The sequence below is a fragment of the Lagopus leucura genome, unplaced genomic scaffold, assembly GCF_019238085.1.
Source record: "Lagopus leucura isolate 7727_CA_CO unplaced genomic scaffold, USGS_WTPT01 Super-Scaffold_100002, whole genome shotgun sequence".
Taxonomy (NCBI): domain Eukaryota; kingdom Metazoa; phylum Chordata; class Aves; order Galliformes; family Phasianidae; genus Lagopus; species Lagopus leucura.
Genome location: NW_024962263.1, coordinates 27,929,534 through 27,954,147, shown reverse-complemented (window position 1 = coordinate 27,954,147; position 24,614 = coordinate 27,929,534). Strand labels below are relative to the sequence as shown.

At 39.9% G+C, this 24,614-nt stretch overlaps 1 protein-coding gene across 3 annotated transcripts in view; it reads left to right on the top strand.

Moving 5' to 3' along the window:
• EPB41L4B (erythrocyte membrane protein band 4.1 like 4B) overlaps nucleotides 1–24,614 on the top strand; it is a 166,839-nt gene that overhangs the window by 74,229 nt on the left and 67,996 nt on the right. For 2 of the 3 annotated variants that reach the window (XM_042868648.1, XM_042868647.1), the window contains exons 7-16: nucleotides 1,621–1,741; nucleotides 2,363–2,450; nucleotides 3,573–3,661; nucleotides 4,020–4,089; nucleotides 4,258–4,427; nucleotides 4,524–4,633; nucleotides 5,961–5,991; nucleotides 6,669–6,702; nucleotides 7,759–7,826; nucleotides 22,887–23,068. In XM_042868648.1, coding sequence (XP_042724582.1) covers nucleotides 1,621–1,741; nucleotides 2,363–2,450; nucleotides 3,573–3,661; nucleotides 4,020–4,089; nucleotides 4,258–4,427; nucleotides 4,524–4,633; nucleotides 5,961–5,991; nucleotides 6,669–6,702; nucleotides 7,759–7,826; nucleotides 22,887–23,068 — 963 coding nt within the window. Of the gene's footprint in view, nucleotides 1–1,620; nucleotides 1,742–2,362; nucleotides 2,451–3,572; nucleotides 3,662–4,019; nucleotides 4,090–4,257; nucleotides 4,428–4,523; nucleotides 4,634–5,960; nucleotides 5,992–6,668; nucleotides 6,703–7,758; nucleotides 7,827–9,760; nucleotides 11,271–22,886; nucleotides 23,069–24,614 lie in introns of those variants that run through there. The other variant, XM_042868649.1, reaches the window with a different exon arrangement.

The following is a 24,614-nucleotide window of genomic DNA, read 5'->3' as shown; positions in this document are numbered from 1 at the left end:
TTTTGCTAGCTAGTTTTTGTTATTTTGTTTGTTTGGTTGGTTTTCCCCCTAAAGTCCTCCTTACCAATGTGTTTATTGTAGTTCCCCTCTTACATTCTGGAGACTGGACTGCCAGTATTTCTTAGCAACAACTGTTAAATAGGCTCCCAAATTAGATGAAACAGCAGCAGAACAAAGGTATCTCTGTTGAAGATGTACAGCTAAGAATATTGTAGCTTACCATTGCAGAATACTGTTGAAGAAAAAAAAAAAAAAAAAAAAAAAAAAAAAGAAAAATTCTGCAAGACAGTAGTTAACGGATTGCATTCTGAAAGTAACTTATTATGTTTTAATATAACCTGCTTGGCATCTTTGAAGACTGGGAGTGAATTAATGATTTATGAATCTTGATTATGAATTTTTGCAGCAGTTATGTGTAAAACTGCCCTGAAGCAACAAAACTGTTTCCTTCAAAAGCTTTCATTTTCCTCTATCTTTTTCCTTGTAGTAGTAACAGTAAAGAGACACTGACTTCCAAAGCACTGGTTTGGAATCACAACACATGCAGGTGACACAGTAATTACAGGCTGAGGGAGCTGGGCTTGTTCAGCCTGTAAAAGAGAAGGCTGTGGGGTGACCTCATTGCAGCCTTACAGTATTTAAAGGGAGACTATAAAAAGGTGGGGAGTCAACTCTTTCAAAGGATAGATAACGGCAGGACAAGGGAAGATGGTTTCAAGTTGAAAGAGAGAAGATTTAGGTTGAAATTCTTTACTATGAGAGTGGTGAGGTGCTGGAACAGGCTGCCTAGAGAGGTTGTGGATGCCCCATCCCTAGAGGTGTTCAAGGCCAGATTGGATGGGGCCCTGGGCAGCCTGGTCTAGTATTAAATGTGGAGGTTGGTGGCCCTGCATGTGACAGAGAGGTTGGAGCTTCATAGTCCTTAAGGTCTGTTCCAACCCGGGCCATTTTGTGATTCTGTGATTCCATGCTGAAAAATACATTTACTGTTGATGTTTGTGTCTCAGACCTGAAGCAGTGACATTACAGCCTCTTTATGTACCTTACAGGTTCTAGGAACAAAACTTACCTCAACACTTGCATTTCTTGCTGAGCTCAGTAGAGTTTACAAGTGTGCAGCTCCTAGAAAAAATTGTAGCAGTTCCTAAATAAATGAACAGGAAGTGATACTTCAGTTATGTTGATGCTTCACCGTTTTTTTCCTTAAAAAATAGCTTAATTTGAATATTACACCGTCATGATGATATAAAACAGACAAAAACTTTATCACTGATTTCTTGAGACTAGATATTATCTTACCGTTTGGACTCCTACAGTAATGTAAGAAAGCAAGCTATAGAATGTCTTGGAATGAAAAGTATGACCTCATTATAGTGAGAAAAGACTTCAAAGTAACGTCCTCTGAAATAGTAGTGTATTGATATTTTGATTTTAAGAGAAACTTAATTACCTTTAAGTACTTCAAATTCCAGAGAAATGGCTGCAGCTCTTAAATGTTAGAAAGTGTTTTGATTTTGAGATGGTTTTTTGTTTGTTTTTAATTCACAGCATCAGCAGAAGCATATTCTTGTACAACGTATGGTGATCTTTGTTTTTAACTTTCCAAATGATTAATTTCAGCTGAACTGGGAGAGTGTGAACACCCAGAGCACACACCAGAACTTGTGTCTGAATTCCGATTTGCACCAAACCAGACTGAAGCAATGGAATTTGACATCTTCCAGAAATGGAAGGAGTGCAGGTAGGGTACTTGCGTGGGAGTGGCATCTAGCAATAGGTTGTTTTCCTTTCTTCCAAAGTCAACTATGTCAGTAAGTGCCCCCTTAGCAAACATAAAGCAGCAACTGTGCTTGAGAATTGAAACTGTATACTAGACAGAAACCTCTTCCCCATCCTCAGAAAGAAATAGATTCAGCTTATAGAAGGTTGGTGGAGTTAGGGTTTGTCTTTTCATTGTTCTGTAACAGTGTATGCTGTCTGATTCTGTTGGGTTTTTTTTCTTTTTTTTTTTTTCTTTTAATTTGGTACTGTCAGAAACAATTCTCTTTCATGCATGCACTCTCAAAGTTTTGTGTTCAGGGGAGTTCTAAAAACTTTTTCTTTCTTTTAATAAATACAGTACATCTTGGTAAACGTTAGCTGAATTCTCCTGCGTATTGGCAATCGTAAACCTTTCTAAGTTTTTATCACTCTGATTAATTTTCATTTAAAGGGAATAGGGTAAAAGCATAAGCCAAGTTTGAAATTCCTTTAATGTCAGTAAGACTGAGCGTTCAAAGACAAGGGGGTAGGGAAAAGAAATTTATTTCTAAAACAGGAAAAAATTTTGTACTGTAATCTAAAATAATCTTTATGTTCTTAGGGGAAAGAGTCCAGCACAGGCTGAACTGTGCTACTTGAACAAAGCCAAATGGCTAGAAATGTACGGTGTAGATATGCATGTAGTTAAGGTAAGGTACATGTTGTACTTTCTTTTATTAAGATGGGGTCAGAAGATTAAAGGGAGGTGCTGTCTCAGACAAAACATAGTAAACTCTGGGAATGTAACTTAATTTAATATATTGTCAATTAACGCAAACTTTTAATTACCATTTTGGTTACTGAGGAAAAAAAAAGAAGACAATAAAACAAGCATTGATAGAAACACCATCACCTTCCCTCCCTATTCCTTAGGCTTAGCATATCCTTCAGTCTAGCATATCTTCTCCCCTCTTCCTAGTGTCAACTCCCCTTGTTTGTTTTCCCTGCAGGTTATAGTCAGTCCCTCCCAGTTCAGGTCACAAGGCTGGGATCATCTGTATAACAGTTTCTTTGTGCTGATTCCTGCTTCTTCCTCATTCTCCACTGCTGATGTATGCTTGCTGCTGTGAGGGTTGCCCACAGGCTTTCATTACTTCAGGGCCATCCCTTGGAGGAGATTGGTCTAGATGATCTCCAGGAATCTCTTCCAACCCCTAATTCTGTGACTGTGTGTGACTCTAACCTGGGATGCGTTCTCTGTGAGCTGCAGTCCATTAGGGCTGTCCCTCGTCCCGTGTGGAGTATCCATAGGCCATGGTGCCTCAAGGTTGTCCTTGTCCTTGTGTGGCCACAGTCCCTCATAGTTGTCCCTGTCTTGCTAAGAGATGTCCAGAGGCTATGATCTGTCAGAAGTTCCCCCTCCTGTGTGGTCAGGCTCTTCCAAAGAGTGCATCTTGAGCCTAGTCTCTTTCCACATGACTTATCCAGTGTTCATGATTTTTTTTTTTCCTTTTGTATCTATTTCTCCTGGCAGCTATTGCTTGCTCTTAAAAAAGTGCATTTAAAAGCTCCTTAGGTGTCATGTTTGAGCTCCTCAGGTATCAAAGCTGCCTGAGACAGCATATGGCCTCCTCCCACAAAGAGTGCTCTGCAGCCCTCGGGTGCCAGAACCCTTTGATTTACACCCACTACAGATGCATATTCTTATTCTCTGTAATGATAACAGATGCAAACCTTGTTGTATAGATTAAAACCAATGGATTTTGATACAGCGTGTATAAGATTTATGCTACTAATTGCGTATTAATTATTGGTTCTTTGCTTGCTTGTAGGGAAGAGATGGTTGTGAATATGCTCTTGGACTGACGCCAACGGGCATATTGATCTTTGAAGGAGCAAATAAAATAGGCTTATTCTTTTGGTAATCTGCTTTTCTTTTATATAAATATACATATATTTCTTTTGTTAAAATGCAGAAATCTATCTGCTTTCCTGTGTTTTGTAATGCAGATTGAATCTACCAGTTTAAAATAGGTCCAAAGGTAAAATGGTTTGGTTGGAAGTACTGGTGGCAAATGTGGTTTTAAAAATAAATAAATAAATAAATAATTGAAATATTGCTACATTTCCAGGGAATTATATTAAAATCATAACCAAAAGTATAATTTCTGAAGTGTTTTGGGATTGCAAATCGCTGATATGATATGTTTTGGGGAATTGTCCCAGAGTACAAAATGCAGTTTTTCCATTAATTTTCTGTTTGCTTCCTATACGTTCAGGCCTAAAATCACAAAAATGGACTTTAAAAAGAGCAAGCTAACACTAGTGGTCGTGGAAGATGATGAACAGGTAACTTTCTGCCCTTTCTTTGGCCTGGTCCAACAACGTGCAGAGTGTGTTTTGACTGAAAAGAGCACAAGAGGCTCAGCACAGTGTTGGATTGGGCTGTATTTTTTGCCATGGACAATAACTAATATCGTGCATGCCAACTTCTAAAGCTTTTGTTTCTGCATTTAGGGCAGAGAGCAAGAGCACACATTTGTTTTCCGGTTAGACAGTGCCAAAACGTGCAAACATTTGTGGAAATGTGCAGTGGAACATCATGCTTTCTTCAGACTGCGAGCCCCAGCAAACAGTAAATCTAGTCGATCTGACTTCATAAGGCTGGGATCACGCTTCAGATTCAGGTATTTAGTGAAGTAACAGCAAGATGCTAGTTTTACAGAGGAGGAGATACAGCATTCAGCAAAAGACAGCAGTTAACTTTATTTTTGTATTTCAAGTGGACGGACAGAGTATCAAGCAACACATGGGACAAGATTACGCAGAACTAGTACGTTTGAAAGACGGCCCAGCAAGCGATATCCTTCTCGAAGGCATTCGACGTTTAAAGGCAAGTGTATGTGTGGTCACTGAACTGTTCATGCAGTAGTTGCTGTCTGGAACAGAATGAGCTGATATTCCCTTAGGATGTCTTTGGATTCCTATGTATTCCTGGAACATGAACCTCAGGTCCATTAAAAGTCTTTGTGGTGTTACAGGGGCACTTTTATTTCTACCTTCTCGTGTACCAAGGGGGGAAAAGGACAGCAAGTAGGCATGCTCTCTAGAAGCTGTAAGCCCCCACCTCCCTTCTTCATCTCTCATTTACAGACATGCACTGTATTTATGAGATATTTACTCTCATATATCGAATAATACTTATGTGATAAGTATGGATGGTTTCTTAAGTGGAGGGTAAGATTATTTTAAACGTTTTGTAACAGTGGGATCTGTCAGGCCTTGCGTTGCAATGTTTCCATACAATGGCTTATGTCTGTGAGGTGGGATGAAGAGAGAGTATGGCTTATGATCGTTCCAGTTCTCTGTGCGTAGCAGCTGGGCAGAACTTCTGCCTTACCCAGATGTTCTCCATCCTGAGATGCTGACAGAATGTTTAAGTTCGTACAAAAACTCGTTTTATGTTATTCTGTCACACATCTCTTTTCCTAGTCGTAGCCCACAAGCATTGGATTCTGTCCTAGCTCAGTCACTCTGCTTGTACTTTTACAGTGTCTGATTAAGTCTGTAATCCACTTTCTGCATTCAGCACAGTCATGGATTTTCAGTTATTTCAATTAGCGGTTTTTCATTGCTCTTTCTGAAAATACGGTATGTCAGGAAAAAGAAATAATACATCCCAGCTATTCTGTTGGCTTCTTCACCATTTGTGTAGCCTCTCCAAAGCACAGTCCAAGATTTTGTTCCTGAAGATTGATTGATGTTTCCCCGTATTCCTGGCTGGTAGCTTATTTTTCATTGTAGTAACACACAGTTTGTTACCAACTTCAAGAATACTTTGAACTCTGAGATGCAAAATCATTATGGAAAGTAGCTTTTGATTTCCAAAGGACTCAATGTTACTGACATAGTAGCTATAGTAAATGGAGAGAACTGGTGATCTGGTTGTGCCGAACTCGTTCTGCCTGAAGTCCTTCCTTCTGGCTGCTGGGGAAGAATAGTCTTCTGCAGTTATCTTTGATGGATCTTGACTCTTGCAGAAAAAAAGGGAAATTTGTGTCTGCCTCATACAGGACTGTGCTTGGATTCTGACACGTTTGTACAGATGTCTGTACAAAGATTCACTTTAGCAGTGGTATAACACCCCAATGATGATAACTGTAAAATGACTGATGTTTCACAGGTCTAATGGTGGGTTTTTTTGTTTGTTTGTTTTTAAGCAAACAATCCTGTGAAAGCAGCACAACTGTGGTAAGTGATTCTTCAAGTTCTCTCTACCTATCAGTAACTGGTGTAAGTCAAGGGATCCTGAAGAGCAGTTGTGCACCAGGATTTGTTGGCTCTCATTGTCTGGTGTAGGAAAAATTGCTTGGGAATCTGTCATTATGGCACACCAGATTCTCCTTGGGGACAGACTGTGAGACTTTGTGCTTTCATTTTTAAGATGTTTCTGTTTGAGATCAGATTAAAATAAAGCATATTTCCTTTCTGCTCATTGCTGTTATTCTAATTCATCTAGCATTATTTGTTCTTGTTGCTGTGGTTTATATCCTGAATAAACTACTGATGTCCTAATTTTACTTCACTGTAGTACTTCCTTGAAGAGTAGAGCCCAGAGGTATAGGAAATTGCTACGTGGATATTTTTATAAGAAGTACTAACTTGTTTGTGCAAGTAAACTGTTTTGGCTGTGCAACTGAATGAATTGCAAATAAGAATAATGGTTCCTCAGTTGCTCAGAATCCTTATTCTTGTAACTGACTGCACTTAAGTAGACTTCGTTGGATTCTAACAGGAACAGGTCTTCCATTGGACACTTATAGAATGAGGCCTATAGTGTTTTAATAAAATGAATTTTTCTGTGTACCTTTGGGTTTTGTCAGTATTTATTACATAAAAGCTTTTTTTTTTTTTTCCTTCTCCTTCAGTGCTAAAAATACTCCTGAAGTCCACAACTACCAGGTAAGCATAAATATTGTTGAGGGAACTATTTACTTTTAAAGTGCTCTTACTTAGTGGCAAATAATTTCTCTGGTCTACAATTATGACAGTTGCTTTTCTCCCTTTCCTTCCACTGGAGTGGGTTCATAAATTTGCAGCGTTAGATTGGGAGTTCCGGATAAAGTGAAGGGACTTTTCTATCTTGCTTCGCTTGTCTTTTTGGATACTCTGCATGCTGAATACACTCAGTTTGTCATCCTCTTTTGTTTTCCTTCCTGTGAGATCACGGGTTAAGGACTATGGGACTGTGTATGATGCACTCTTGCAGACTGCTTTGTGAGCAGCACTTTTGTGTAGAACAGTATCTGACACTAGAGGAGCTCTCACACGTTCAAAGTTGTGATTATCTCCTCCATAACAACACTTGATGAGTTCATTGCTGGTCAGATGTTTGTGCTGGTGTTTTTCTGTGTGTGTGTTTTATTGTTGTTGATTGTTCTTTTGTATTTTTTTAAACAACCTCCTTTATAAGCTTTGATGGAAAAACCTTACCTAGTCTTTATCTGTGATAATAATCCATACTACTGAGAAAGCAAACCATGCTTTCATTCAAACTGAATGCGTGCATGAGAATGGAATGCTTGTTTCATTAAAAGCCTCACCAGTGATTTTATTTCATTGTTTCTCTTTAAGACTTCATGGGTATGAGAGAGAAATGCTGTCGCCAATGATAGGTGACCTTCTGAAGGCATCCACTGTAATAACCTTTCTCACTCTCCACCTTTGATTAAAGCTGATGTGTTTTCTATGAGACGCACTGGTTGTGCCAGGTTGTCACTCAAACAGAAAACCAATTTTCTTTGCATTTGTCCATGAGTATGTCCTAGTAAGCAAGTTTATCATTAAGAGGTCTTGTACATGTGCTAAATGGCATGGAAGAAGGTCTGAAAGAGTGGATTTTTTAGGGCTAGCATGCCGCTAGCATATTCTTCATGATTTCAGAAAAAATAGGAAGTTGAAATGATCAAGGAGTTTTTACATGGTTTTATTAACCAGGTTTAATGTTTTCACTTGCAGCCACAGTATCATCCTAATATACATCCTGCTCAGCCACACTGGCACCCACATACACCTGTGAATGTAAGGTAAGCAACCTTCATGGAAAAGATTACTTCTTTCTTAATCTATCAGTATGAAGCTTTGGTGGACATATCAGGTGATTTTTTGCATGTGAAAAGCAAATAGGAATTAGAAATATAAATGAGTGAACAGCTTCTTGCATTACAGAACTTCTTTTTTTCATTTTTTGCTGAAATATACATGGAAAAATAATGTGTACATGGAATAATATCAGACTCTCTACTGATACTAGTTCAGTTATTTTAGAACTTTGAATTTCTTAGAACTATATCACAAAAATATTCCTGTTGTGTTACCTTGTGGCAAACTACTAATGGGAGAAATGAAGTGAAAATGAATTTTGGAAGAAATTCAATTTAGGCTTGAACCATCTTGGTGGAATGCACAGGTGGAGACACAGCTGATATGTGTCTGTGCACATACACGTGTTAAAATTTAGCTGCTATTTTGTCCTAATAAAGAATAACCTTTCTACGCTGCTCAGGATATTTTTGGCAAATAATTACCATCTTGACTGAAAGTACCAACAGCCTAATCTTTACTTCTGTTGATTTTACCTTTTAATTTCTGTATGCTTACATCAGATAGCTAGACTTTGTTCTTGGTGTGGTGGGCTCTGGAAGCGATGAGCTTAAAATGGATAAAAAGGCAATTTAGCTTGAGTTTGAATCTGAGAACGTAGGAAAAAGGCAAGTACTTATTAGGCAGAGAAGCAGGCATGCTCATTGTCATCCCAGAATTCCTGGTATAAAACAGTAAAGCATACATGAAAATTACGCCGGAAACAGAAGACTGTTTAAATTGAATAATTAATTCTGCCTGTACTTTGTGTTCAAGATCCTTCCTGGCTTTAGGGTTTTCATGTCCAGACTTTTGTTTGTGATTGTAAATATCCAATATCCAATTTTACGTTACCAAAGAGGAAGTATTGAGAGAAGTTAATAATTTTATAAGTCATTTGAGGTTTTGCTAATTTTATTTTACTTTTCTTTTTTTAATCCTAAAGATTTTGTCACTCATGATGCATTTTAAAGCCAAATAGTTAACCTTGGAGCAAAGCAATATTGAAATAAACACAATAATGTACTATAAAGTGTGCAGACAATCTCCCCCCCCTCTCCAACCTCTGCTGCCAGGGTGAAGATTAAGGCCAGTGAAATATGAACAATCACATTTTCATATCTAGGCTTTCAATTCTAAAAGGATACTTAAATACTCTTCTGTAAACTCATTAGAAAAGGTGCTTACAATTTTTCTTCCAATTTAATACAAATGTTTAAATGTGTTGTTAAAGTATTTCTTTATAGTTTATATAGTTTATACATAGTACCAGTAAGTGATGAACAAACAAGGAAAAAAAGTTATTTTCAAACTTCTGCAAGTTTCAGCACACAGTCCTATGGAAACACCTGTACTACCTACAGGCTGTAGGTATTCATCTTAACAGAATGGACTGTATTCTACTGGCTGCTGCTTTGGCATAACTAACTGCACCAGTGGTGAGTGAGTGGCAATATTTATGGAAGAGCAATTTTCATTCTTAATAGGATTGTCTTTTGAAATTTTTTTAGTCCTTAGGGATATTTTTTTCATGAGTTGAACTTTTTTGCATGATTTATTTTACTTGTTTGTTGTACTCATGTATGCTTTCCTATGGCCCCACCATCTCTCTGGGATTCAGGATCATTGGTGCACAACACTTGAGAACAGAGATTTTTAAATGGCTTAGCTCTAATTCAAGGCCCTTTGAAGTGAATTAAAGATTCCCAATTGCATGAATAGATTCTTATGAGACCTGTCACCATGTTCTTCCCTTTGTGGTAGCTGTCCATCACAGTGTATGTATGCTTAGCATTTGCTGGATGAACTCATGTTGCTGTGTAGCACTCATAAGTTTACTTCCATCTCTCACTAACCAATGCCTGTGCAAATGGTACAGGCCATCCTATCATGATGACAGGCCATATTGGAAGCCCCCCACAAGTGGAGAGGACAGCAGTTTACGATATATTCAAGAACAGAACCAGAAGAATTTAGGAGAAGTCAAAAGTATGGTGTACCAAGATAAACTCATGACGACTCTCTGAAAAAGTCATCTTCATTTCACCTGCCATCTTAGACGATCATTGCATTCCATGGTCCTTGTCTGTCTGCCGTATGTTCAAAGTGTATTGTGAATGAAGTGTGTGTCTTTTTACGTACATCTTTTTATGTACATCCATTCTTGTTTAGTGTTCATGGACATTCTTGGGAAAAGTATTTTCCATGTCTTTGTAAAAAGAAAAAAATCCTGAAAAAGCCTTTGTGAAAGCTGGTAAGAATTTTCAGTGTCCCAGGAACAGAAATATTTCTGGGGATTTACATTCTACATTACTTTTTGAATCTGTGATCCTCTGTCTGCTGTTGAAGGTTAGCCATTACAGCCTTGATGATTTTTATTATCTTGTTTCTTTTGACTCAAATTAATAGATGAAGTTGGAAAAATTTTGTCTTTTAGTTGATGTGCAAATAGGAGACTGGAGGGAGAAAAAAAGAAATCAGATTTCATGCTGGCAGTTAAAATGACTTAAGGCACGCCACCAAAGGGAGCCTGCTGAGGTAGTCGTAGGTTTGGGTGTCTTTTGCTTTTAATTTTTGTATTCTACAGCAGAATTAGAGGTGCTTGCTGAACACTGGGAAAGAACACTGTAATAAAGTTTATAGAGCATGTTTTTCACTTTTTGACTAAGTGATTATATAAATGGCATCTCCCAAAACCGTACCTGCTGCTATACGTGCAAGAATGTTAAAAATGAATCCTTGCTATAAGGGTGCTGCTGTCTTGTTATTTTTAATGTGACTACAAAAATGAATGACACAATTGCATAAAGCTACCTACTGATAGCTCTTCAGTGCATGGATTCAAGACCACAGCTTATCATACTGAATCACAGAATTGTAGGGGTTGGAAGGGACCTCTGGAAGCCATCTAGTCAGCCCTCTGCTAAAGCCGATTCCCTACAGTAGGTTGCACAGGACAAGAGGAGGATGATCCAGTAAAATAGTTCTATTTTTTTAAGGTAGACATTTGAAGAGTTGAATATATATTTTACAAACCTAGTTCTTTAAATAGACTGGCTGGCATTTTGATCACTTGCCGATTTATTTTTTTTAACTGGGAATCAGTGCCATCTTCACTCACGTGTTTATCTTGGCTTTACGTCTGTGGTCTCTCTGAAGTTGTCGAAATGAATAAGTCTTTATATGGGATATTTGAAAGTGAAGTAATTTTTAAACTTGATTTTGATTAAATATACATTTATAAACAGCTATAACCATGCATTTTTTTTCAGAGCAAATTTGATAGTGTATATCTTTTTGTAAAGTATATTTGTTTACAAATGCTGTCTTTTAATATTTGTTTTGATCTTTCCTGTATGTGCTAAGTACAAATAAAATTCTCAATCTTTTTCTTTTGGTTATGATGCATTATTTATTTTTGAAAGCTTTATGGGGAGGGTTAGATGTGATACACCACTGATTTGTACCTGTGTTGCCCTACTAATGCTGCACTGTAGTGTCTGTTGCTACAGATAATGTCTGTGCTACTAATGTCTATGGCATTACAGGGGGGAAACAATAAAGCAATTGTGTACTGGAATGCTACAGTGCCAGAGTAAGTCTCAGATCATAGAGACTGCCTTCAGTTTCCCAGTGCTGGTCTTCCTCTTTTTCATCAGTGTTTTATTTGAGAAAGGAAGAAATAGAAACTGCTTTCTGGAGCTGTTGGAACAAGAGCCTAGTTTAGCTGCACTCAACGCCCTCTGGAGAAGGAAGTTTTTCTGTTTTTTGGGGGTGTTTTTGTTTTGTTTTGAATACATGTTAGTTAGGTGGAACGTCTGTTGCTTCACAATTCACATGCCTACCTTCATAACACATTATTGGTTTTGTCACATAAATTCTGTGCGGTTTGTTGTCAGCATTCCTCCTCATCGTGTGTTTTTATTTGTAGCTTGGTTTATTGCTGAGGTGTACTGATCTTCCTGATGGATCTCAAGAAAAAACAGCACAGACCCTAACCAATCTTTGAGTGTTAAAAGGCTTCATGCAGGAGATCTGAGATCTGCGCATGGATGAAGAACATCCTGTGAGACTTCTGTGCTCTGTATGTGGTGCATGTCACCTCGAGGGAAGCTCTGATCTGAATTGCTTCTCTGAAGAAGGAGCTCAGGCACTCTGCAGTCTCCTTACGCTTTTCCGTTCCACATCCTCCTTGCTGCCTGCAGGATTTTGTACCGAAATGTCACTGAGCATTCGGATAGGTGAGAACAGATGAATTGCTCTGTCCTTCCTTGCTGTGGTCAGAACTGGCTTCTTGTCACAAATCTGTGGGGATGTGGTTGGGAAAATGAGATATTTCTCTCTGTTTTTGCTGACCTTGATCTGACTCATGCACCACCTGAACAAGGATGGATGTGGGTGCCCCTGCAGTGAGCAGATGAAAGACTGGGGATGTTCTAATAATATAATTCAATGGTATGTCTTAGATTCATGCTACTACATGAAGCCAGTGGTAGTTTATAGATGCCCAAACCCAATACAGAAACTCAATTGTCCTAGTTAGGTGAGTGTTTTCACCTTGTGCTGAATTATCATAACTAGTCTTTTCTTAGGAGGAAATGCCACATACATACATAAAAAGAGCATGTCGTGTTCATTGCAGGTACAGATAAATCAACACATTTTGTATGCATTGTAAATGTACTGGGAAGTTGCTCTTAAAGGAAAAAAAAAATAAAAAGCCTTATGCATGGCCTGGAGGAAGTATCACTTCGTGAATCCAAATGAAGCATGTTCTCAGGAGCACCCTCTGAACTGTTTGCACAAACTTTCCCCACCCAGTTCTGAAATCTGTTCATTTGTGTAAGTCCGAAATCTTTTTACAAATCCAGTATGCATTTAGAAACTCTTCTGTAATCTGATTACAGGTGATAAATGCTATCCTTGGGTAATCTAAGCAGGGAAAATTCTTTGGGTACAGTGCAAGGAACTGCAGAAATTGGACTGATCTGAAGTGCAGTGTGTAAAAGGCTGCATTCTTCCACATGCTGGAGAATTGTTTGGCACATCGAAACTGAGTACCTGCTGGTCCATCTCTGTGTTTCTCCTGCATTTTCTACAGCTGTAAACCAGTCTTTTCCCAGTGAGTTTATTATTTTTTAGGGCTAGTGTTCTGTTTTACACTGAGGTTGCTTTTGGCCAGTTACAGCTTCATAACCTGTGTGCTCTGCCTTAGGAGCTGTGGGAGGGGATCGAAAAGCTGGCAACTTCACATCTGTCACTTGGGCTGAAATACGTCACTCTTCAGCCCCAACCAGACCCTAGTGTGCAAATTAATGATCAGTGTTGACTACTAAAATATGATACTGAAATACAATACTGAAAGCGTTGTCACTTTCAGTAAATTGTTTTAGCGTGGGCTTTTCCTTTACACTTTCATTTTCAGCTATTTTTCTTTAGCTGATGTGAGTCACAGGCAAACAGAACAAATGGATTGGGCTTTTGTAAGGTATTTCCAAAGCTGGCAATCTGAAGTTTGCACATTTAAGGGCAAGAATCAACACGTTCTTCCAGATCATTTTGCCAGTGAATCCATATGCAAATCATCCAGAAGAGGCTTTTCTTCCTCATGTTGTGGATAAATCCAAATGGTGTATTCTGGGTCTTTGATGTAAAATGTCATTTTTCCTTCATTCTGGATGAGCGTGGCAGAAAAATCTCTCTTCTACTTAAGAGGAACCTAGAGCCTGCAAATAGTTTTGAAAATGGAACTTCCACCGCTGACAAGGAGTTGGGGAACTTCTAGGACAGGCAAAAATTGAAGATCATTTGCTTCTCACTTGTCAAAGCTGGCAAGATGCAGATCTGAAGGAATGGAGAAGACAACTCAGCTTTTCCACCAGTTGCTGGTTGGCGTATCCAGCAGGCAGGCAAGCTGGAAGGACTGAAGATATCCACCTATCCTGACACATCACATCTCTGGGAAGACTGCTGATCTTCTGCCTTACTCTGGCAAAAGAGAACTGAGAAAAACAGTCTTGTGAGGAGTGCTGTCCTTGCAGGTCTAGCTGGGCACTGCTAAGACTTCAAAACAGAGCTGCTGCAGACCAATTAGCATTAATGGATGTAAAGAGGGATTGTATTTCTTGAAATTATTCTCAGACTCTGTGCTGCATTTTGAGAAGGGACAGATCCACCAGGATTCTGGCTTCTGTGTTAAGACCCAAGGATCTTCTCTGAGAGCCATCTTGAAACAGCATTCTACCACTGAAGTCTGTGTCTCAGCTTCACTTGTGCTACAATACTGAGGATGGAGATTTTGAACCTTTAAGAAATGAATATTTTTTCCTACTTTATGTTCAATTTGCAAAAGCCTGTGAAAGCACCGTGCTATATTCGATACTCATGAGTGCTGAAGGGGCCTGCATCACAATCAATCCTTTGTTCAACAGGCACTAAACAGGCAGGAATAGTCAGCCAAAACAATGCCGAAGTAGATAAGTGAAAGTATAACGTAAAAGGTAGTTGTAGACCACACCTATCTACCTGTCTGTCTCCTGTCGTCATAAAGCAGTGTGTGATAATGAGAAAGACCTTATTCAGCTTCTATTGTTCTCTTTGTTTTTCATATATTCTTGTACTTGGAAGGGGCTGGCCAACGAGGCCTCCTTTCTGACTGTGTTCCATTTCTCTTATTGCCACTGCATTGCAAAAATGGATAAAAGCTGGATTCAGCTCAAGTTCCTCTCTTAAATGAGTCACTTGCAGTAATAAAGCTTCTGCAGGTAACGTTCTGCTCTCAACTACTTACCAATGACTGCTTCATGGCTGTCCTTTAGAGTGAGACAACTTATTTTTAAACAATTGATTTCATGAGTGTTAATCTGAATTTAGTTGTAAAGCTCTCAAACCAGGCCTCCCTGTGCACTGACTACTGTGCGTATTAGTAGGCTAACACAGAAAACATAAGCATGTGTTCTGTGATCACTTTCATATGGCTTTTAATTTCAGCAGATTATAACCTTCAATTTTGAACTGGAGGAAAAGGTTTTTATTATTTTTAATGCAGCTTTTAAAATCCAACTTTACTAAAGATTATGGTGTGTGTGTGTGTGTGTGTGACAGAGAGAGACTTTTTTTAATGTAGAGTCCTGGTAGATTTGGCACAGAAAGAAGGTAGAAGATACAAAGTTCCACCAGCCTAATATCTTACCTCCCAATGTTACTTCTTGGCTTTGAGTTTCTGGGATAATGGCTTTCTCTTGACTGCGGGGCTGCTTTTGGTTTGGTAGCATCTTATCTTCTTTGACGTCTTGCATGTCTATCTAAATTGAAGAAATACAAAGAAAATGAAATCTGGTTTGTTTTGTCTCTGTAAGAAGAAGCATTCATCATGGCTGCCATAGTCATCAAACCTTCTGAAAACTGAGTAACCTTTCAATTTAAAAACAAGATAAAAGCTGAGGTATTGGAGAACCAGTGGAAGTGCCCTGAGAGTTCTGTTTTCTCTTGCCATCACAATTACGTTTCTAATTTTGATTTCCCATTGTACTTCCAGTCTTATAAGTTTGTAATGTGCTTGTATTTTTCCTCCTCCTTCATCTTTTTTTTTTTTTTTTTTTTTGTATTAGTAGTCTTACCTTCAGCTAAACAGCAAAACCTGTACCTCACAGTGTCAGAAACTAAATTAAAGCACAAACAAGCATTTCAAGTAGGAAAAAAAAAAAAAAAAAAGGAAAACCTGTAATTCCTGGATTAATTAACAGTGTCACATGTTAAAGATTGTATGTATTAAAATATTTATATATATATATATTTAAATAAGACAAAACATCCTTCCTGCCTCCTGAAGAAAATGGAAGATACAGCCACAGCCAATTACTGTAGGAAGTACTGATCTACTGCAATTTAAACTCCAGGTAACAAGATACTTATAAGTATTTTACTTTCCCCACTAAATCTGTTGCGCCGGGGGTGGTTCAGGTTGGGTATTAGGGGAAATTTCTTCTCAGAAGGAGCGGTGAGGCAGTGGCACAGGCTGCCCAGGGAGGCAGTGGAGTCACCATCACTGGAAGTGTGCATGTGGCACTGAGGAACACGGTTAGTGGGCATGGTGGAGATGGGTTGGTGGTTGGACTGGATGATCCTCTTGGTCTTTTCCAGCTTGACTGATTCTATGATTTTTAGAATGTAGTAAAAATAGAAAAAGTTGCTGCTTCTGAGCCTAGAAGGGCTCTGTTATCAGTCATTTTCAAATTCTACTGTTGTATTTAATATATCTCTGTCTTATTTTCAGTTTCTGATTTTAAAAAATAGTCTGGAAATTGCTTTCAAGATGAAATGAAAAGTTTCTTCCTGGAATTCTGATGAGTTGCTTCAGTGTTGCATGAAAGCATAGATAGGACGAGCTCGCAAGGCTGAGAGTAACCTTGCTGTATGTGCTGAGTGATTTGGTGTTACTTTTACCTCTTGTTGGAAGTTTTTACTTGCTTTGCACTGTACCTGTTCAGTGGTTATATTGATACTACATTTAAAAGAACAGCAAAAATCTGTAATGTAAGTCCTTTTGTGTGGCAGTGGTGTCAGGTACATTCACGCTAGACTTCGAAGTTACGGCACATCCATGTTACCCTATGTTTCTTTGTAGGGCATTGGAAACATTTAGAATTAGATTACTTAGGAAGCATGACACTTCTACAGTTGGGTTAATTTATTTTAAAGGAGTTTTTTTTTTGAAAGCATTTCAGCTTTGCAGGAACAGAGACAGCAGATTTTTAAGGCCTGCTGCAGTGATTGGGGCCAAGCGCAGTGAGCAGCAGGTGGCTTTCGAGTTGTTGTCCCTTTCTTTCCCTTCCTTTCCATCTTCTCCTGCTACTGCTTCTCTGATACACATAAATTGCCCCATTTTCTTCCCTTTTCTACTCTCTGTTACTTTTATTTTCACTGTGTTGTATTTTTTTGTTTGTTTTGTTTTGTTTGTTTCAGTGTAGAGGTATCTGTATTCAAATTTTCCAAGGATTTTCAGGTATTTTGGATCTTATGTGGTGTTGCTGGTAGCATTTTGTAGACATTGCAAGATGCTTCTCACCGAAAGGTCCCTAATTCCTTCGAAACTCTGTGAGCTTTGGCCATTTCTCATGTAACTCTCCTTGCAGAAGGCAAAATAAGAAAGGCAGGAGCTTGGAAGGTCTGAGATACTTATGGGTTAAATGGCAGGAAAGGCTGTCACCTGGGTTAGCAACCTGAGATCAGCTGCAGGCTGTCTTAGTAGACAGAGCTGTTCCTTTCCTTTGCTCCCAGAGCACCCTGGGTTACCAGCTGGTTTCCCAAGTGCAGGCTGGGAGGGGAGGGCAACACTGGGTTGGGGTGGGTTTTCATCTGTCTTAGAAAATGATGTGTCTTCTTTTTGGAGTTCTTCTCATCTGCAAGGACATCTGTGACAGTGATTTTTATTTTATTTTTTTTTTTTTTACAGGTGATTAAATATCATTAGCTATCATTATCATTAATTAAAACCATTTGTAAATGAAGAAAAGCAAGTTCAGTTTCCCAGTGGGGATATTTTGCATGACAGTTTTGCAAGGCAGTATTTTTTTAATGATCTTTATACAGATAAGGTGAAGTCTGGGAGGACAATGGCTGTGTTGAGCTGAGATTTGTTCCTTGGTGTCTTATTAGAACATGCTTTGCTGCAGGCTCTGCAGATTAATTGGAAGCTGGATCTACTGCTTCAAAGCTTAGCTCAGCTTCTAACACAAGAAGCTGGCGTATCTCCTATAGAAGATACTCTCTCTGCTCTCTGTTGTTTCTGAACATCTGCTTCCCCATGGCCATTTCCTCCTCCCTTCCTTCCTGGCTGGCTGGTTTGGCTGAGAGACAGCTGCTGGCTGCTCACTCTGCTTCCAGGGTGGAAGAAATATAAGGCTTCCTGAGGTGTCCCTACAAGTGGATGAGGACTGCTGCAATGCATCTCTCCAGTCCTCCCATCCTCTGCTGGTGTCAGGGCACAGCATAGAACTACAACAGTGCTGTCAGCTTAAAGTATGCTTTCTGCATTTTTGGAAACCAAGAGGCCGTGGTTACGTGGTGCAGGGGAAAAAATCATATAGGTGTGCTTGTAGAGATTATAGAACCATAGTGTGGCTTGGGCTGGAAGGATCTTAAAGACCATACATTTCCAAGCCCCTGCCGTGAACAGGGCTGCCACCTACTAGACCAGGCTGCCCAGGTCCCCATCCAACCTGGCCTTCCTTCTTTGCTTGGGAACACTTGTTGCTGTTATATGTCTCAGTCTTCGGCTGCAAAAATGAAACTGCACCCTTTTTCTTTTATAAGCAGTCTTCCCTCCATGGTCTGGCTTCCTTTCATGTGTAATACTGAGTCCTCTCTAAGCCTTTTGCTTCAGCACACTGGTTCTGGCCGTTAAATGATACTTGCCCAGGGCACTACATTCTGTTTCCCACATTTCATTTCTGCCCACAAAGAAATTTCTAGTGTGCTATGTTCTTTCTATACTGTCTGTGCCACTTTACATGCTACAGTGACACAAAGGGTGTATGAGATTCTGAATAAGTTGAAGGCGAGGTTTACTAAAAAGTAACTTGTTTTGTTTTGAACTTCTTCTGAAGCATGGGCAGGGAATAAACCCAAAGTTTCTTCCTTTTTTTCCCCTCCAAATGCAGAGACTAACCTTAAACATGAGTGCTTGGCTTGACACAGCTGTGAAATCTCATTCCCGAGCTGCCATGCTGAAGCTTAATGTGCAATCAATACTTTTGCTAGACTTCTGAAAGTCTCTGCTTCACATATGGGTCCAGCAAGGGTTGGTTGTGACGTTAGCACATGTAAAAGTTTAAGATGCAGCTCAGGAGGAAAGAATGCTCTTAGTTCCAAGTAACCTGCTTCACATAGCAGGAGGGAGGGATGCCTGGCTGCTTTAGGAAAGGGTGGTGTTCCTGAGGATAAGAATTTGAATGTGAGTCAAGAGCTGTATGCTATTTAGGAGAAAGCAAATGTCGTGTTCTAGTATATACACAGAAACTGGTCCCATAGGATATGGGAAGCATATAATGCCTTTTTAAGGCCTCAGCAGGAATGCACGACATCTCAGAGGCAGAGCAGGGGGTGGGTGTGCAGAATGGGGTGCAAGAACGATCAGAGCAGTAGAAAACGTGATGAGTGAGGGGCCACTGAAAGTTCAGAGTGCTTCAAAATCTGGAGGAAGATGTGAAAATTGTTTCCACAAACATGGGCTTCTGTAGCAAGAAATAACTTGTTCATTGACAGATGGGAGGAGAAATAACAGGCTTAAACTGCAGTAAAGGTAACTTAGGTTAAATGGAAAAAGTAAGTACAGGCATGGCTTGACACTGAAATAGATTGTACAGGCAGGTCGTGAAGTCTGCTAGGGAGAATTTTTTAAGGTTCAGCTCAGGCAGTCAGCTGGGGTAATGTAGGCCTGCGGGGTCCTTTTGTGAAGGGAGAGGTGAAGAATTCAGTCTTTTGAATTCTTTTCAATACCTTTCTATTCCCCATTTTTTTCCTGATCCCCTAACATGTCTGTGTGAGTCATACAATAGAGGTATGTTTCAGTAATGCAGCAGATAGCTGGAGCACATGAAATTTAAAAATGCCATCTGAAACTATCTTCTAAAGCAAAGAGTGAGGACTATAAAATTGGGATAGGGGGCTAGTAATGAAAATAAAATTCAAACAATGGAGAAACTAATGAGAAGATATATACCAATTGCTCTGTTTCTCTATAGGCTGTCTTTTTGATCAGAGGAAAGTAAGTGTGGAAGTTTGAGGCTAACAGCATTACCAAGTGTCTGTGAATTTTGATTCTTTTTAAAGGTTTAGCCTGGGACTTTAGAAGTGCTTTGCCTGCGTGCAGGATGGAGAGGGAAGAAATGTTTTCTTTCTTTAGAGAACTGTCTGCAGAGCACTGCCTTTTTCCTTGAAGGGCAAGAGTTGGTTATGTAGGGAGCGGCTGGTGCTTGATCAGAAAACTCGACAGGTAAATAAAGTGGGAAAGCTGCGCAACAGCCTATTGCCTAACAAAAGGCAAAGCAGATGTGAAACATTGGTGTGTACCAGGAGGACCAAAAGACAATTACAGGAGAAAAGGTGAAAACCTGTATCTGCCCACGTTTGCACTTAGTTTGAGAGTGCTACTTGAAGTCTGGGGAGCAAGAATGAAAACCTGGAGAGAGCAGGATATAGTCTGAAAGCTGACTCAGAGAAAATACTCATTTTCTTGTATCATTGGATGGAGAAAGATCTGTGAGCACATCACATATTCAGGTAAGTCAGATAGAAACAAGCAATAAAAAGGAATGTTGATGGCAGAAAGATGCACTGGGGGAAAGTGTCAAGACTTTAGATATAAGATAGTGGGAGAACACTAAAATTAGTGAAAATAGATGTGACATCTCGGCTAAATGATGCCACAATGATATCAGCTAGATAACATCTTGTAGCAACTACGCTATGATGCCTAATGTGCTTCTAAATTAAACAGTATAGAGTAAACAGGATAGGGATTAGGACTACTCTTTTTTGGGGTACTGCCAAGGTTCTCTAGCAGACTGGTTCTCTAGCACTGTTATGGATGGCTCAACAACCTATAGTGTGTTTGTGCAGAACTCTTAGGTGGCAAGGAGGGCATGGATGTGAAGTTTTCCTTGCCCAACCCCACATCCATCAGAAGTGCAAGAGATAACTGAATGCCAAGATGAACTTGTGCCCATATCTGCCAGTTGCTGCTAGCACCAGAAGAGAGTGGATGACTGCATCCTCTTAGCTGGGCCAGCATTTTCAATAGCGATTTGCCCATCAGAGTGCACTGTGTGGGCTTGGATTTCAGTGCGCACCTGAACATCAGCTTTGTTGGGTTCTTTACTTCTTTGAAATAAAGGTCACCCTGTGTTTTACGTGGTGAGAGCTCTCCTGTCTGGACAGTCAAAAGATACATCTAGAGAACTTGGTGCAAATTCATAATCATGCCAGAGCTATTTGGTTCACTCAGTTGCCCAGATCATTCCCATTTCAGCATGGGAGCTACCTTGTGCCCATAGCAATACGAGGAGTCAGTGTAAAGATTCAGTGTGATCTTATTTGTTTTTAAAAGACTGGTGAATAACCTGCTAAACAAACCTGTCAGCCAGTGAAATGAAAGCAATTCCCAAATGCATGGGGCTTTGTGAAATGAAAAATGTTGAATCATAGACCAGAAAAAGCAAGAGATGCGCTGAGATGCCAGCCCCAGACTTTTAGTATTTTCATTCTGTGAACAAAACCAGCTCTTCTCCCTGTCAAAAAATGTCACTTTGATCCAAAGAGCTTGAAGGGGAGAGTGCAGGCAAGCTGCTACAATTAGTATGCAATCTCATTAGCCTGTACCATTTTTCCCCAGTAGGCACTTACTTAATTTGATTATAAGAGTGAAGATACAGTACAGTTTCAAAAGACCTTCCTGGATTATCTGAGCTCACCAAAGCTCTTCTTTGTGCATGTGACCCCTATTTGTGTTGTTTCCTTAAGGCAAATAGAGCATCAGAAGTGCCTTTATTGGCAGTCCTTGCAACATGCTGGAAACTTGCCAAGGTGAATACACAAAGCCTTCCCCTCCTGCCTCCTGCTTTCAAAAAAGTAACCCGCATGAAAGCGTTATTCAATTGCTACCCAGTCAGAAACCTCATGCTGTCAGTTGTTGCTAAGAAGGCAGTCGTTACTAATGATGCACTGAGTTGCAAGCTTCGGCATAGCCTTGGAAATGATGCAGATGTGTGTGTGTCCAGATGACTTGTTAATTTTGCTTTGAATCAGTAAGTAGTCTGCAGAAAACATATGTAGCGAGTAGCTAGGTGTAATTCATTCTTTGCTCCTTTAATTATTCTGTTTGTCTTTATTCCATGGTGTCAGGTTTTTAGCAACTGTTGGCAACAGAAGCAAACTGAATGCTTATGTGGGTTGAGAGATAATTTTGTTAGCATTTTTCAAATGGACAGGGGCTTCTGGGCTTTTTTTGGGGGGGGGGGGGGGGGGGGGGGGGGGGGATGGGGAATGAATTGATTTACTGCAACTGTTGCCTAATGCAGTATTGCAGAATTAGTTAAAACATTATAAATGTTTTAAACACTTTATGAGGGGACTATTTCCAAGTCATTTGCAGTGTCTGTGTAAAATTATGTCAACTTTTTTTTTTTTTTTTTTTGATTGCTGGCATATTTCTAGGCATTCCTCATCATTTCAGACAATAAACTGAAACAGCATCCATTGAAACTACTGCAGAAAAGTAGTTGTGTCACGTGACACATCTGAGGTAGAGATGATCAGTTAAAATGTCAGTGCCTCCATTTCTCCATACATTGCAGATTGGCAACTTAGTCTCCCGAGTAAACTTTCACAACAACAACAAAAGGTATTTACCAGAGATGCAATCCCTTTTGGACCAAGCGCTATCCTGTGTGCTGTTACCTGTGAAACCTTTTCTTTCCAATGGGATCTTTCTCCATTTTTTCCCAAGTCCTGTATTTTTCATGGAGCCTTTTCACCATTATTCTGTAGCCCTAAACAGTCACAGACTTTATAAAGTCATTTGAGGACTGTTCTTTGCTTTTCTCTTCTGACAGTTTCACATTAAAAGAATTATTGTTTGTTACCTGACTTTTTTCCTATTGGAGGTGAAACTACAAATTCCTGCAGAACAAATTTTGATGTTTTTGAGAGTCGTACTCCATAGTTCGGTTAGAATTTGACTCGATGTAAGACTCTAGCAGAGCTTGTGCAGTGTGCAAAATCAAAAAGAATTCTGACATTAAAGTCATGTCAAATAAGCAAAGGAGTCCTTTTTCCTCACCCTGTGACACTTCTGTTAACAGAAAAGTGTAAAAGTCATTAAAAATTTTATTTGCAAATAAAAACAACGTATTTTTTTCCCCAAGGAAATTTGCACTCTCTTCTCTCCAAAAGTACAATTTATCCTTCTGTTTCCCACTCTAACTAGAACCGAATTTATTTTGTAGCTATCCCTTGAACAACAGCGATCTGCACCAGTTCAACATTGAGGAGAATGGCGGAGCACCATATGCTGCAAAAATGCCTGCAAGGCACCACCACCACCACCGCCATCACCACCACCACGCCAACTACGGCGCCCTTGCTCCCGACAGCAAAGACATTGTTTCTGGAGTTCCAAACCCAAATAGTAAGTCTACTGCTGTCAGTGTTGTGTCAGTAGCTGTGCTGGTTTCAGCTTTGTCTCTGGCAAGGAGGCAAAGGAAAGGAGAACATCACACGTTTCATTTTTCCTCTGTGAAGAATATACTTCCTGTTATTATTTTCTAGCTCAGTACTATGTGCAGATGAGACAAGATGTACAGTTTCTTGGCTTTGCTATGAGGCTGTGGGATTTGGTGCTAGATTGGTGTTCTGCAGCTGAACAAATACCCAATTAGTCAGAGATACTGAGTCTCTAGCTACTTGGCACAGGCTATTTTTTCATTGTTACTATTTATTTCTATAATATGACAAACCTATCCTCATCTGCCTTTCGTTTGCTGATATGCCCAGCTGGCCTTCAGCCCTCGTTGTTTGGATCTGGCTCTTGCTTTCATGTCTGGGCACAAGCTGCAGAAATGTTGGAGCACTGGGCAAACACCATTGTGCTCTCTGTTTTGGTACTGGGGTCCACAGCTGTGGAGGAGGAGTAGCTGAAGAAATATTGCACTGAGGCTGAGTCCAGTCCAGTGCAACAGGCTCTCTTGGCTCTTTAAGAAAACTTCTGCAAATGCCATAGTTTTTAGTAAGAGCGGCAAAGATGCGTTCCCATTCACAGGCTTCCCAAATTCCAGGGAGAAAAAACAAAAGCTCAGAAATACCTGAGAAGCTATGTAAAAAAGAACTGTTTCACATTGGAAAAAGGACATTGAGAGATGTCTATCAGAAGCACTCTTTTCATGCCTAGGGGTTTACCGTCTTCTGCAGCACTGGTGCTCTTCCTTCTTGAGATAAGTGATGCCTTTCTCTGCGGTGTGTAGGAAGGGCTCGCTTTGCTGTACTGGCTTTGGTCCCAGTGGTTGGCATCACCTTGGCTGGCAGTAGTGTGGATGATTCCCACTCGGCCCCAGCTGCCACCACTGGAGTATGCTCACTTGCTCTGTGGAGAAATTCTGGGCGTGTAGAAAGCAAAGAGGAGAGAAACTCACTTGTTTCTGATATAGCCTTGGGGAGTTCAGACATACGTCTCGGCTGCTGTACATGTACAGGCTTGTAAAAGGTGCATAGCTTGGCCAGGTGTCTGTAGGTTTACACAAAAACTTGAAGAAAAACATCCCTGCCATTGAGCAATCCTGTTTCTTGCGCTCTAAATTTATAGTCTTGGCACTCTGCAATGCGTGAGATGCTGGAACTGTATAAGAATTTCAGAAGATGGACAAAACAAGGTGTGACCTACTATTTTCCTTACTTCAGGAGCGTGCTAAGTTTTTCCTTTGTCCATATTTTGGCTTTGTGCATCACTCTGAGAGGCATCTCTTGAGGAAACTTTCAGCCTGTAGCCAGGATCTCACCGTGGACAGTGCTGGGTGCTCTTGGCTCCTGGCTTTCCTCCCTCGCATAGGCACCTGTCAGCACAGAAGTTTTATTCAAACGTTGTGTCAGAAACCTGGAAACCTTTTCCTTAGTTTTCTTTCCCAAAGAGAGGGAGATGAAAATTTTAAGCATGAGAAACAAAAGCAAGGCATTGCAAGTGT